The following is a 12,570-nucleotide window of genomic DNA, read 5'->3' as shown; positions in this document are numbered from 1 at the left end:
ACGTTGGCCACGGTTATTAAGTCGGGTTAGTCTACCATTGATTCGGATTGTCTTTTAACATTATCATTAGATAAATGTGCTAGTGATAGATTTAAGCGAAGTAGAAGATCTTTACATCTTAAGCAACTTTATTTAAAATTCTCCGAGATCCATGGATTTTTGTGTTTATTCATTGAAAGATCTGTAAACAACATTTTATACAAATCTTGAGCAACTCTTTTACAAATATGTCCAGAACTCACAATACTTTACAAAAACAAAATAAAACAGACCTAAGAAAAGGAAGCAGCTTCAGGTCACGGGGATAAAATAAGACCCCCCCATCCCTGAAGCAAAGGTCTCCTCACAGAGGGACGGTCAGGATTCACCACCGTAGGACCTCCTACCCCCGTTTTATAAACAATTCCCAAGTACTAATTCTTCCCTCAGGGTTGGAGTGGCAAATGGAGAGATGTCTGGTAAAAGCCCCACTGGGGTAAGATGCTTAATAAACATTTTTTTTTTTAACAAGACATAGGCTCAGTTCTATTTTCTAGACCCCTAAGAACTATGTAGCACCGGTCTTCAATGGGGTCTGCTTCAGATTCATTCACACACACTTGAATGGGTTGTAATGACAATACTGTACAACTCAATAAACTGTATCATAATACAACTTACAAGGTTTTGTTAAGTTCGAATAAATATTTTTACGCCAGTTAAAACCATCAGCAGGAATTGAAGAAAACAAACTGACATCTGCTATAACATTTATCAATGAAAATTACACCATCACTGATAAGTTCCTCCTAATCACTACTACTATTTTAGATACTAAGGGTCAGGGTGATTATATAGTGAGGGCCCAAGGAATGTTCATAGTCTGAGTCCAATTTAATTAGGGCAAAAAAGTCCAACAATTCTAGGGGAACCAAAAAAGAGTCTCATCTAGGCACCAATAGTTTGAAGTCCCTTGTCCTCAGAGCTGAAAATTGGGTCTGGTACCCTTCAGCTTAAAAGAAAACTTTAATAGCTATAATCCCACAGAGCTCAAATTCCCATCTGCAGGACTAACCAACTTTCTCTGTTCTCATGAGTGGACAGTCCTGGCTTCAGTTCTGGCTCTGTTGTATAATTTTTGGGCAAGTTACTTATTAACCTTTCTGAATTCCAGTTTCTTCATTAATAAAATGGAGATGCAAGTATTTCATGAAGTTGACTTAAAGACTGAATAAGATGACATACATGTATCATCACGCACGACACATGGGGGACACTAAGAAAAGGGAGGTTCTCAGGCCCTTGAAAGGATATTTTCCTGTTAGCTATAATCCCATAAAGTTTAATGTTGACAAGCTACTCAAGTGCCACACGATGTGGAGGAGGACCTCCAAGGTGTCTACTTGTATAAGATACTCACTAACAGTGTTAATAAATAGGGCTTCCATCTAAGTGAGATTCCCCCAGACAGAACATTAGACTAAAAAACAAAAACTGGAGATATATGATGAGTGTATTCCTTAGCTCAGCTCAAACAACCCATAGGTTTCAAGCTGCCATGGTATTTCAGTGATGAGAATGATGGGTGTAGGGCGTGTTCTGCACTTCTATCATGCTTCCTTGGTACCTTCAACTCAGCATTTCTCTCACTGTGCTCATCTTTGAGTTGTTTTCTTTTTTTAAAATGCAACACCAAATCTTTCCCTAGTAAAAGACAAGTGCCTTCACAGACGAAGCACATAACACAAAGAATGAGCCCAAGAATCAAACAGAAAAGGCCACTGGAAAGAAAAAAAATCAACCAGCTGGAGGCAGAGTAATGAGAACATTGGTTCCAGACTTCTCCCAACAATCCTCTAGTGATTCCTACAGCAGCAACGGGAGAATCCTCCTCCAAGGACCTGGCCCGCTTTGTAACCTTTTCGACTTTCCAGGATTTCGTAGGCTACTTCAGGGCTACTCCTGACTCTTGGAGAAGTATTTTCTTTGGCACTTTCTGTTCTATTTAAGATGGAGACAGTCAATCAAAGATTTCATTTCTTCTGCAGAAATTTCATTTTACTTCCTAAAGGAAGAAAGAAGTAGAGTGAACTCTCATTAGTTTGTTTTTATTTACTGTACATTATTTGAGGCAAGGGATTAACAACTTAGTCATTCAGGAGTAACAACAACAGCCCAGGAGTAAGCTGCCATGTCAAGCTAGCAGGTGATGTGTTCAACTACCAAACAAACAAAACCCATGTGTCTAACTGTAGAGGTAGGACAGAACTCAGACATCACCTAATCCAGTGACTTTCAACCTTGACTATAGGTTAAAATTGCTTGGCCTGATTCCCAGAGATTTCTTGGAGCCTGGCGTGGGGAAAATTTTCATTTATGTTCCCCAGAGACTAAAATATTGTAGTCGGAGTTCAGGACCACTGATTTAATCTAACTTCATGGTATAAAGATGAAATAACAGCCCAAGGCATACAGCTAGTTAAAGACAAGGCCTAAATTTAATTAGGGGCATATATTTCTCTTTTCTTTTTGTATTGAAGTATAATTGACATACAATGTCCTATTAGATTGAGGTGTACATCATAGTGGTTTGATATTTTTATACACTACAAAATGATCCCTATGATAAGTCTAGTTACCAGGGGGAACATATGTCAAGGACCAATATAAACATCATGGAATATAGTTCTTTGTTATTTTGGGCTACCACATCACTGTTCTCCAATATCACAAAGGATAACAAAAAGTTTATTATTATAACTGAAAAATCATAAACATCTGTGTTTCTTTCTGAAGTATAAAATTAGACTCGTAGGAAATCCTCTTTTGCCGCAGATGCCCCCTAAACCAGGTGTTTTTATTTTTTATTTTATTTTATTTATTTTTAAAAGATTTTATTTATTGATTTGAGAGACAGAGAGCATGAGCAGTGGGGAGGGGGGGAAGGCGGGAGTGGCAGAGGGAGAAGCAGACTCCCTGCTGAGCAGGGAGCATGATATGGGGCTCCATCCCAGGACCCTGAGATCATAACCTGAGCCGAAGACAGCTGCTTAAGCAACTGAGCCACCCGGGTGCCCCTAAACCAGGTGTTTTTAATCCGGAGTCCATGGATGGGCTTTAGGAGGGTCCACGAATACCCTATAATTATATCCAAAATTTGTATGTTCTAAGCATACTTTTCTGGGAAAAAAATCCACAGTTTTTATGAGATTCTCCCAGTGATGTGACCTAGTAAAAGATTAATAATTATGATATGCAAATTCTCATGTTATCTGAGGAAAACAGACCCAAGGACAACTCTGATGGAAAATCCCGACCTCTGAGAAAGACTTCTTTTTCTCCAAAACACTTTGGAACTACGGTCATGGTTTCTGGTCAGCCTATTTGAGGTTATGTTGTTGATTCGATTATAAAGGTTTTGTGATGAGGCACACTTTCTGCAAAAGGTTTTTTCGTCACATTATCTAACAAGAAAACACAACAACTCACCAAGACTCCGCAAAATTCTATTCATGCCACTGGGCTCAGACTCTGGAATTGTTTCCAAATACTGGAGGGCCCGGACCTCAAACAAACCTACAAGGAAAACTCATGTTGGTGAAATTGTCCAATATTTACTAAAAGCACTCAAATAAAACTCTGTGCTTACTACCAATGTGCGTCTATAGCTAAAACAATCATAAAAATATATTTTCTTTTTTTTTTTTAAAAGATTTTGTTTATTTGACAGAAAGAGACAGCCAGCAAGAGAGGGAACACAAGCAGGGGGAGTGGGAGAGGAAGAAGCAGGCTCCCAGCACAGAAGCCTGATGTGGGACTCGATCCCAGAATCCCGGGATCACGCCCTGAGCCGAAGGCAGATGCTTAATGACTGTGCCACCCAGGCGCCCTAAAATATATATTTTCCATAATAAACAACTCAGTTTTCGAGCCCTTGTAGTTTTATTTTCAAACCCTTAAGAGCTCACTAAATACAGGGGGAGAACTTTATGATGAAACTGACCTTTCACCCCACTTTTCCGAAGCTCTCGGTCCTGGATGAAGCCTGCAAACATCTGCGTTTCCATGAAGAGATCCAGGAAGTGGCGTACACTTCGGGAGGTGTGGGATTTACGGAATGGTTCCCTTTGGAATACACGCTCCCCACGCTCAGTGACAGTCATGCTCAAAGAATAATGTCCCACTAGCTCCACAAAAAACCTCACGAATGCCTCGGACACCAGAGAGTTGAGTGTCACATCCGCTGCAAAATAAGACAAATAAGAAAGAAAAGAAAAAAACCCCAAGTTTTGTATTTATGGGAAATTATAATGAAAGTGACGCGTAAGAAATCACAGATTGAAGGACTGAGAATCCTCATTCTTAGCTTCCTTGCATACTCCACAACCGACAAAACGCCAATTTTTACTTCTATTTTCTTCCCACATATACTCGTATTACATCTTTCAGCCTGGTTTGCACATCCGTGATCTCACTGTAACTGCTCTTTGAAAGGCCACCCGTGAGAGCCAGCCAAATTTAATCTGCTTTTCTATTTGTCTCTTCTTTAAACTTTATGCTGCATTTGTGTTAACCTCCACCTCATTCCTCGTCTCCCACAACTTTATACTCTCCTGATTTCTGGATTCCTCTCCTGCTTTTATGACCAAACATTTGTTTTCTCTTGCTTCTTCTTCCTCTTCCTAAGCATGGTCCTCAGACCACCTCTCTTCAGCATTCCCATTCTTAAAGAGCGAACCGGCAAAAGATGGAGATGGCTTTTCATGTCGATAGGCTTTCCATGTTGATACTTCATCACCCTACGTCTCTAGCCCTGATACATCACCAGAACTCACCTCCTACATTTTCAGGCTACCTGCAGGTAATCATCATTTGGCTGTCTCACCAGCACTCAACTTCCATTTGTCTAAAATTCAAATCAGGTCCTTTGGAAATTGGTAAAATACGAATCAAATAAACGATACGTGTGCAAAATCAAACTCATTTTATTTCTCCACCAAATCAGTTCTCTCTCCACTTTCTCATTTCATACAGCAACCATTATTCCATAATAATTTATTGAGTGCTTAAGATATGTCAGGCACTGTATTTAGAGCTTTTATAAATATAATAATATAGTGAAATAGGTATTCTTTCCTTTTTACAGCTGAGGAAACTGAGGCTCAACACAAAGACATTCTCCAGGGTCAGTTCATCTGGTACAGGGTTCAGAAGCCACCAGACTCCCAAGTCAGGTAGTTCTTAACCACTGTAATATGAATTACATTGCCTTTCAGGTTCCAGGCTCAAACCTCAGATTCAACTTAGACTCCTCTTTTTTCTTCCATACCTAGTAGTATTTTTTTTCCCCTACACAATGTCACTTGCTCTTTCCATGGACTCCATACTCGTCTGGGAATCGGGGACCTAGGTTTAGTCAGAGCTCTACCATGAAACAATGGTATAATGGCAGGCAACTCGCTTTACCCCTTATTGACTCTCTTCCTGTATCTGCATAAGAGGGGGTTGATTAGGTGATCTTTAAGGTCTCCTCTGGCATTCCATTTGATTATAAACTAGATTTTTGCTATATTTTGTTCAACAGATGTCCTTTTTGTCTCTCCTTCTACAGCAGAGAATCCATGGTCCATCACCATTTTTATCGTCAACACTTTGCCCCAGTCTCCCATCCCCTTCCAGTTACTGTCCCATTTCTTTAACACTTTACAGCAAAATTTCTTGGAAGAGTTTTTTATACCTGTTGTACCCTTTTTTAATTTAATTCCCTTTGTTTTTAAAATTATGCTTTTCTATAACTTATCTTCAATTATTTGTTTCTGCAAATAAGGCATGTAAATGCCTTATATATTCTTTTACACGTAGAAATATTTCATAAGGTCACCAGTGAAATGAACACGCCAGTAACCACCACAACATCAAGGGTATCTCAATTTCAGATGCTCCACGTGATGCCCTCTCCAAGGTGTACTTCCCCTACTCTCCAGTAGAGGGCAACCACTATCAGCTATACTGGGTTTATCATTCCCCTGCTATAGTTACAGTTCCACTGTGTACATAGCCAACCACAATGACATACTATAAGGTTTTGCACATCTTTGAACACTATATAAAACCAATTCTTTTGTAGCTTGCTGATTTATTCAATATATGTTTTTAAGATGCTTTGCTTTTTTTAATGCTATATTCTCCTGTCAATGAACAGGTAGGTTGTTTTTAGGTTTTGCTATCACATAAAATGCTGCTACTTTGAAAACGATTTACTTGTTTCCTATTTATCACGTGCAAGAGTTTCTCTAGGGTATACATCTAAAAACTGAATTGTCAGGTTGTAGGATAGATATACCTTTAAGTTTACTAGATGATGCCCAATTGTTTTTCCAAAGCAGTTGAAGTAATTTACATTCTCACCAACGCCTGACCTTGTCAGACTTTTTAACTTTTGCCAATATGGTGGTATAAAATGGTGGTATCTCATTGTGGTTTTAATTTACATTTCCCAGATTTTGATGAGGTTGTATGTCTCTTCGTATATTTATTGGCCTTTTGCGCTTCTTCTTCCGTGAAATGATTGTTCATATCTGTTTCCCATTTTTCTATTGGGTTGTTCACCTTTTTATTATTATTATTACTATTTTTTAAAAGATTTTATTTATTTATTTGACAGAGAGAGACAGCCAGCGAAAGAGGGGGAACACAGCAGGGGGAGTGGGAGAGGAAGAAGCAGGCTCTTAGTGGAGGAGCCTGATGTGGGGCTCGAACCCAGAACGCTGGGATCATGCCCTGAGCCGAAGGCAGATGCTTAACCAATGCGCTACCCAGGCGCCCCTCACCTTTTTATTATTGAACTGCATTGTAGGAATTTTTAAAAATAAATTCTGGATACTATTCCTTTGTTGGTTAAATTTGTTGAAAGTATCTTCACCTAGTTTGTAGCTTGTTTTTTATTTCTTTTCCATGGTGTCCCTTAATGATCAGAAGTTTTAAAAATTTACAGTGTCAAATAAATCGATCTTTTCTTTTCTAGTTCGTGCTCTTTGTGCCCCATTTAAGAAATCAAGTACTGTCCCAAAACATAAAATATTTTCTTCTATTCTTCCCTAAACATTTAATGTTTTACTGTTAACATTTATTTTTATTTATTTATCTTAAAGATTTTATTTTTAAGTAACCTTTACGCCCAGCATGGGGCTCAAACTCACAACCCCGCGATCAAGAGTGGCATGCTCTACCAACTGAGCCAGCCGGGAGCCCCTACTCTTAACATTTAAATCTTTAATTCATTAGATTTGGTTTTGTGTCTATGGTGAGGTATAGACCCTATTCATTTCTTTTCATATGGAAAACTAATTGCCCTCCTATTGTTTACTGACTGGTTCATTCTTTTCCTGCTGATACGCAATGCTGGTGCTGACACAAATTAAGTTTCCTTATGCTCGTGCACTCTCTATTCTTTCCCTTGCTCTATTTATATCTGAACCCAAACCAGTCTTAATGACTATGACTTTATGATTAATTGATGTTTTGTAGGGCAGCCTACAAACGTTGTTCTTTTACAGGACTGTCTTAACTATTCTCGGCCCTTCGTAATTTCATTAAAATTTTACAGAAAGCTGAATGCCATTCCGATTCTCTCTTGAACCTTCCCCAATCTCGCTTTTTTTCCACCATCTCACTGAATCAGCCACTACCAAGGTCTCTAAGCTCTTCCCATTGACAAATCCACCAGCCAGTCCTCAGTCTTCATCTCATTTGACCTCTCTGTAGCATTAGACATAACTGTTTACTTTCCTTTGTGAAATACGCTCTTCACTCAACTTCTCTAATATTAGTCCCCTGGTTTTCTCCTCCTTCACTAGCTGCTCTTGCCTTTTGCTGGATCCTCTTCTTCCCTACTGCCAAACATTGGAAATCTGACCACATCATCACCAGCCAACCCAGGGCTCAATCCTTAAATCTGTTATTTTCTATCTATACTCACTCTATAGGGTCCCCTCATCTGGTCCCACAGCTTTAAAACAGCAACTTCTAAATGTATGTCTTTGGTTCACATCTTTCCCCTGAATCCCAAATTCACATATATGAATGCCCGCTTGATATTTCTAGTTGAATGTCTGCTACATATTGGACATCCAATAGGTATCTCAATATTCAAAACTGAACTTTTAATCATTTCTCTAATCTACTCCTCCCTTAATGTTCCCCACCAGTAAATAGCCTTAGTTTTCTCATCTGTAAAAGGGGGATTAAATAATGAGACCTGCTTCATAAGGATATTACAAGGATGAAATAAGATGTATGCTAAGTGCTGAGCACAAGCCCTGGTACAGAGTAAGCCCCTCAGTAAATATTTTTCACCCTTATTCAACAAATACTTATCGAGTACCTACTTATTGACTATTATGTTTAAAGTACTGGAGACAAAACAAAATAGATTGTTGCTGCTCTCGTGGAGCTGACATTTCTAGCACATCAGATGATGATAAAAGCCCTGGAGAAAACTAAGGTCAGGGAAGCGGAGAGGGAGCACTAAGGGAATGGGTACAATTTTAAAAGGACGGTCAGGGGGGCGCCTGGGTGGCACAGCAGTTAAGCGTCTGCCTTCGGCTCAGGGTGCGATCCTTGCGTTGTGGGATCGAGCCCCGCATCAGGCTCCTCTGCTATGAGCCTGCTTCTTCCTCTCCCACTCCCCCTGTTTGTGTTCCCTCTCTCGCTGGCTGTCTCTGTCTCTGTCTCTGTCAAATAAATAAATAAAATCTTTAAAAAAAAAAAAAAAAGGACGGTCAGGAAAGGCCTCGCTGAGAGAGTGACACGTGTGCGTGCACCTGTAGAAAAGAGGAGCAGGAGCCATGTGGACATCCTGGGGAACGGCACTGCAGAGCTGGAACACAGCAAATGTCGAAGTCCTGAAACAGACGGGGACTAGCGCATCTGAGGGGCGGCAAGGAAGCTGCTTATAAGCTTTCCACATTCTAGGCAATCGCATACTCCCGTACATCCTTTAGTAGGGTGCTGGGCATCCGGTCAATATTTCCTGCCTTGACTTTGGGTCCTCAGACCATCCGTCTCGTACCTTGTGAAAAATTCTGCTCCTGAGCCAAGATTTCGTTTCGTTCTTCCAAAATCTGCATCAGGGCAGCTTGGAGTTTAGGAGGTAGAATTTCGTCCTCATCAGATACCTTAAGAGAAGAAATTGAGATTTTTCATGAGCTGTGAAAGAGAAAGTCTCCAACGTACACTAATTAAGTCCCCGACATTCCCCAGGTGACTTTGTACAGATTTTGGCTAAAGACTCAGTCTGAACCTTCCTTCCCTACAGTGAGCAGAATTCAGTATGGTGATGGTACACATACCTTAACTACGGTTAAAAAAATAAGTAATATGTTTGTGACATTTTCTGGCACTTTTCCACCCAAGTATCTCTCACGTACCGGTCTTACTGTAATATAAGGATCATCTACTTTCAAACGTTATGAGCTAATTGATTTTGAAAGGAGAGAAGGTCTTGGGAAATGTTCTTTTCACCTTGTGTTCAGAGTTCACAAACTTATAAACAGGGTGCTTGCTCTAAGAAGGCTTTGCCAACTCTCCCTTCTACTTTCAATACCCACAATAAATAACTGCTTTTTTTTGGCCCCTACTGTACTCTGTAGAAATTTCTATGATACCAATTCTAAAACTTTATAGATATGTCTGCTCCCCTTTCCCACTTTTAGGTTATAAGGTCTGAGGTCTCAAACTGTGTCTTACTCACTTTTAGATTCTGACTAACAGAGTATCTAGAAATAATCAGTGCTGAATGCTTGTTAAATTCAATTAAATTAGAGGTTTATACATCAACCCATCTGGACGTCAAAGGAGGGTTACCTCTTTTGATAATGACATTTAATCTCTTTCCTCCTTCCTTCTTTGGGAGAGACGGCTATAAACCCAACCCAATTTTCAGGTCAATCCTGTATGATTGGCCACAGTGTCAAGTACGTGTAGGAACTCAAAGTCTTGCCTGAGTCATCTTCTCTAAGTACTTGCACCTATTTTCTGTCCAATTATCCCCAAACAGTATGTAATCAGCTCATTTGTCACTTACCTCCTGTAGGAACTTGTCTGCACAGAGATCAACTACCAGCACCTGTGGGATCAAGGAGCCAGGTAAGTTAAACCAGAGACATTCATAGAGACATACAATAGGTCTGCTAGATCAGGAAGAGTGCATTGATTCTCTCAAGCAATGGAAATAGTGTTAGACAAAATTAAGTTCAGGGGCGCCTGGGTGGTTCAGGTTATTACAAAAATCAGCTGTGTTTCTATACACTAACAATGAACTATCTGAAAAAGAAAATAAGAAAATGATCCCATATTCAACTGCATCGAAAAGAATAAAATACCTAGGAATAAATTTAACTAAGGAAGTGAAAGATCTGTCCATTGGAAACAGTAAGCATTGATGAAAGAAACTGAAGAACATGAGTAAGTGGAAAGATATTCTGTGCTTACAGATGAGAAGAATTAATGTTGCTGAAATTTTTATACTACTCAAAGTAATTTACAGATTCAATGTGATCCCTATCAAAACCATCAATAAAATGATAAGGAAACCTACAAAATGGGAGAAAATATTTGCAAATTATACATCTGATAAAAGATGAATATCTAAAATATATCAAGAATTCATGGAACTCAACAGCAAAAAACAAAACAAAACGAACAAAACACAAAATAATCCTACTAAAAATGAGCACAGCAGGGGTTCCTGGCTGGCTCAGTCAGTGCAGCACGTGACTCTTGATCTCGGGATCATGAGTTTGAGACCCACGTTGGGAGTAGAGTTTACTTAAAAAAAAAAAATTAGCAGAGGAACTGAAGAGACATTTTTCCAAATACATGTAAATCAGCCAAGCAGCACATGAAAAGATGCTCAACATCACTGATCATCGGGGAAATGCAACTCAAAACCACAGTGAGGTATCACCTCAGTCTGTCAGAATGGCTATTATCAAAAAGACAAGACATAACAAGTGTTGGTAAGGATGTGGAGAAAAAGGAACTTTTGTTTCCTGTTGCTGGGAATGTAAATTGGTGCAGCTGCTATGGAAAACAGTACGGAGGTCCTCAAAAAATTGAAAATAGAACTACCATGTGGATGTGATCCAGAAATCCCTCTTCTGGGCATATATCAAAAAAAGGAGAAGGAGAAGGAGAAGAAGAAATAAATAAATAAATAAATAAATAAATAAATAAATAAATATCTTGAAAAGATATCTCCACCCCCACATTCACTGCAGCATTATTTACAAAAGCTAAGCTATGGACACAACTTCAGTGTCCATTGGTGGATGAACAGATAAAGAAAATAGGATATATATATATGAATATGATTCAGCCGTAAGAAAGAAAAAAATTCTGCCATTTATGACAACATGGATGGACCTACAGGGCATTACGCTAAGTGAAATAAGTCAGGCAGAGAAAAAGAAATAATGTATGATCTTACTGATATGTGGAATCTACAAAAACTAAACACATAGATACAAAGAACAGACTGGTGGCTGCCAGACGTGGGGGGTGGGTGATGGGCGAAATGAGTGAAGGTGGTCAAAAAGCACAAGCTTTCAGTTATAAGATAAATAAGCCCTGGGGGTACTACACAGCATGATGACTACAGTGAACAATACTGCGCTGTATATCTGAAAGTTGCTAAGAGAGCAGATCTCATCACAAGAACAAAAAATTGTAATTATGTGAGGTGTAGCTTATTGTGGTAATCATTTCGCAACATTTACACATATAAAATCATTATGTTGTACACTTTAACCTTAATACAATGTTATATGTCAATTATAGCTCAATATAAAAAAGGTGGGGTTAACACCGCAGAGTAACGGGGAAGAACAATCTTTCCGATAAATGGTACTAGGACAGTTGTCTATCCATATTAAAAAAAATAAAATGACCCCTACCTCCTATCATATACAGAAAAAAAAAATCAAGTCCCAGGATTCAGAACCAAAAATTAAAGGCACAACAATAAAGCTACCAAGTTTCCAGGAGATGATACAGGAGGATATCTCCGTGAAGTTAATATAAAGAAAAACATAAACAGATCACAAAAATAAAATAAAATAAAATAAAATAAAATAAAATAAAATAAAACCACACACTAACCATAAAGGAAAAAACTGATAATGATGACTACGTTAAAATGAAGAACTTCTGTGCAATAAAAAACACTATTTTGGAGAAAAAAGGAAATGCCGCAAAGAAGCTGATATTCAGAATACAAAAACACCTCTTACAAATCAATGAGGGTAAACGATCCAGTAGAAAGATAGATAACGAATTTTTAAGAGATGATATTCAAATGGCCAATAAACATAGAAAGATGCTCACCCCCAAGAGTAATCAGGAACGCAAATTAAACCACAATGAGAATACCGCTACACAATCACCAGGCAGGCTACGTTACACGAACTGATAATAACAAGTGTCGGCGAGGGTGTGGGACAACAGGAACTCCCGTACATTGGTGGAGGGGGTTTAACTTGGCAGAACTACTTAGGAAAACAGTTTGACTTTATTTACTAAAGTGGAAGCTAT

General features: G+C 38.9%; 1 protein-coding gene across 4 annotated transcripts in view; it reads right to left on the bottom strand.

Annotated features, from left to right (window-relative positions):
- Positions 1–110: 110 nt before the first annotated feature.
- DENND2C (DENN domain containing 2C) overlaps positions 111–12,570 on the bottom strand; it is a 79,436-nt gene continuing 66,976 nt past the window's right edge. For all 4 annotated transcript variants that reach the window (XM_057310351.1, XM_026483691.4, XM_057310352.1 and 1 more), the window contains exons 15-19: positions 10,064–10,105; positions 9,050–9,155; positions 3,983–4,222; positions 3,469–3,555; positions 111–2,044 (exon numbers count right to left, since the gene is read on the bottom strand). In XM_057310351.1, coding sequence (XP_057166334.1) covers positions 2,013–2,044; positions 3,469–3,555; positions 3,983–4,222; positions 9,050–9,155; positions 10,064–10,105 — 507 coding nt within the window. In that variant the 3' untranslated portion in view covers positions 111–2,012. The remainder of the gene's footprint in view (positions 2,045–3,468; positions 3,556–3,982; positions 4,223–9,049; positions 9,156–10,063; positions 10,106–12,570) is intronic.

The sequence above is a fragment of the Ursus arctos genome, unplaced genomic scaffold (genome assembly GCF_023065955.2).
Source record: "Ursus arctos isolate Adak ecotype North America unplaced genomic scaffold, UrsArc2.0 scaffold_12, whole genome shotgun sequence".
Classification (NCBI taxonomy): Eukaryota; Metazoa; Chordata; class Mammalia; order Carnivora; family Ursidae; genus Ursus; species Ursus arctos.
This window is presented reverse-complemented; position numbering and strand designations above follow the sequence as displayed.